At 51.6% G+C, this 2,851-nt stretch overlaps 1 gene segment (V, D, J or C); it reads right to left on the bottom strand.

Annotated features, from left to right (window-relative positions):
* Positions 1-1,119: 1,119 nt before the first annotated feature.
* On the bottom strand, positions 1,120-2,455 carry LOC111824590. The segment is given in 3 exon segments: positions 1,120-1,131; positions 2,018-2,328; positions 2,410-2,455. Coding segments are annotated over 3 exon segments (369 nt in total).
* Between the last annotated feature and the right edge of the window lie 396 nt (positions 2,456-2,851).

The following is a 2,851-nucleotide window of genomic DNA, read 5'->3' as shown; positions in this document are numbered from 1 at the left end:
ATAACAATCAGTGATTCCTTTGGATAAAATCCCCGCCTCTGCTCCCATGGATATAGATATACTACAGGCTGGATGAAGGAAATTTGTGAAAGGGGCCAGGCCCCCAACACCTCTGTGGCTTCATCTGGAAGGACGTCCAGAAGGACATCTGGTCTAATTAGTATATTCGCTTTTATTATTAGAGACGATTTAGACATAGATTTATATAGATATAGATATAGATATAGATATAGATATAGATATAGAGACAGAGATAGACATAGATAGATCTTCTTTTCTTTATCCTTACCTAAGAATATGTTCATTGATTTATAGATAAAGATGTATTTGTAGATGTACTTAAAGGTATAGATATAAATATTGTTTTCTTTATCCCTACCCAAGGATATATTCATTCATTTTTAGAGGGAAAGTAAAGGAGAGAGATAGAAGGAGAGAAACATTGATGTGAGAGAGAAATATTGATCAGTTGCCTCCCATATATGACTCTACTGTGAATCAAATCTGCAACATTTTTATGTATTTATTTATTTTAAAAAATTTTAATTGATTTCAGAGAGGAAAGGAGAGAGAGATAGAAACATCAATGATGAGAGAGAATTATTGGTTGGCTGCCTCCTGCATGCTCCACACTGGGGATGTTTCTCGCATCCCCGACATGTGCCCCGACTGGGAATTGAACCTTTACCTCTTGGTTCATAGGTTGACAATCAATCTGTGAGCCATTCTGACTGGGTTGTTCCTGCACTTTTAGGATTCATGTAGCTCCCTCTGTACCTGGGCTCTGGTCAGCAGGATGCAGGCAACATCATAGGTGACCAGGCCCCAGCCCTTCCCTCACTGCCCTTTGACCCCAGTCGCCATGGACTTGTCCACCACGATTCGCTGCAGCTCACGGCCCCCTTGGAGATTCCCTCAGCCAAGGTGTGAGCCGTTGGAGCTGTGCTGAGCTCAGTTCTCAGCTGTGTCTCCAGCTGACACAGGAGGGGCCCCCAGAAACTGACATCGCACTTGGGCACTGCACGCAGGCTCAGCAGGACGGCTCAGTGGCCCTGGCCCTGGCGTCTTAGGAAGGCCTGGCACAGGAGATGGGCATGAGGGGATGTCATGGGGCTGCATTTAAGGCAAAACCTACCAGGGCAAGAAGGAGAGGGCAGAGCACAGCCACACCATATGTCGTGTGGAGGCCCCATGGGGTGAGAGTGTGGGCGGCAGAGGACAGAGTGTGAGGATGGGGTGGTGTCTGTGGAGGTGGAGGCACAGCAGAGGTGGGTGGGATCATGTCTCCCTTCAGCAGGTTCTCAGGATGCAGGTGGTTCCCCAGGGGAAGCAGGACAGGTGTTGAGACACGTCCCCTGAAACCAGGTTCTGAGACCCACGGGGAACAAGGCCCAGCAGGGTATCCTGCCTCCATCTGGGGCACACGGAGAGGTAGGAGCTTCCCGGCTCACAGAGAGGCAGCACCCACAGGGTCCGACCGGACACCTCCATGTGCAGCCATGTCAGGGAGAGGCAAGCGGGTAACTGCCCCCAAAGGGCTCCTCCTGGGACAAAGCAAGGGGCTGATCACCTTCAGGTGAGGTTTGGGGCCTGGACTCCGTGTTCCCCACTCAGCACTGTGTGGAGGGTGGGGGACATCGCTCTCAGTGAGGAGACAGGAATCCCTATAATGTTTTCCTTGTCAACCCGCAGAGCGACCATCAGGGACCTGGTGACAGGAAGGACACAGATGAGAAGTCGACTAGATCTGACACACAGCCACTTCCTGCTTTTTTCCTGCAGAGAATCTAATTAAAGACACAAAGAAGGAAGCAGGAACTGCCCCAGGGACACTAGGAGGGAAGAAAGCATTGACCCCAATAGGAAGCCTGCACAACCCTCCAGGGACAGCCTCTGACTGGGACCCTGGGTTTGCTGGTTCTGAGTGCCCCCTGGTGTCCTGGGCGCTCCCTGAAGCCCAGCCCTGCTGTCTCCCTCAGGGAGGTTTGTGTCTGGGCTCACACTGCCTTCCCCTCACTGTGTTTCTTGCGCAGTAATACACGGCCGTGTCCTCGGCTCTCAGGCTGCTGAGCTCCATGTAGGCTGTGCTCGTGGACTTGTCTACGGTTATGGAGACTCTGCCTTGGAACTTCTGTGCGTATTTTGTGTTTCCACTTCCAGGGTAAATCCTCCCCACCCACTCAAGCCCCTGTCCTGGGGGCTGTCGCACCCAGTGCATGTAGTAGCTGGTGAAGGTGTATCCAGAAGCCTTGCAGGAGACCTTCACGGAGGCCCCAGGCTTCCTCACCTCAGCCCCAGACTGCACCAGCTGCATCTGGGAGTGGACACCTGTGGGGAGGAGACAGGAGTGAGTGGAATTCCCCTTGACTCTCCCTGGACCTTCCTTAACCTGGGACAGGAGCCCCTTACCTGTCGCCATGGCCACCAGGAGGAGGGCTCTCCAGCTCCAGTCCATGCTGAGGTCTGTGCTGTGAGCACTTCTGTAGGGGAGGGTGTGGCTGTGGGTGATTCCCTCAGGGCACAGTCTTACCCATATTTAACCTGGTCTACCTCCTGTATTTTGCATATTCATGAGGCAGAGTATTTCATAGCTGAGGTCTTGACCCCACCTGAGAGAAGATGGTTGACACAGGGACCATGTTCACTGGGAGTCTGCGGGTCCAAGTCCTAATTCTTTTTTCTTAAAATTATACCTTTATGGTTGAAGGTATGACACATGTCCCCTTTATCCCCTATTGACACCTTTTAGCACCCCCCCCTACCCAGGTCTTCACATCCGATTATCTGTTTCCTGGATGATGGACATATGCCTATGAGTTTGTTGGTTGACCTCTTTCCCCAACACCACCAC

The sequence above is a fragment of the Myotis lucifugus genome, unplaced genomic scaffold (genome assembly GCF_000147115.1).
Source record: "Myotis lucifugus unplaced genomic scaffold, Myoluc2.0 scaffold_2637, whole genome shotgun sequence".
Classification (NCBI taxonomy): Eukaryota; Metazoa; Chordata; class Mammalia; order Chiroptera; family Vespertilionidae; genus Myotis; species Myotis lucifugus.
This window is presented reverse-complemented; position numbering and strand designations above follow the sequence as displayed.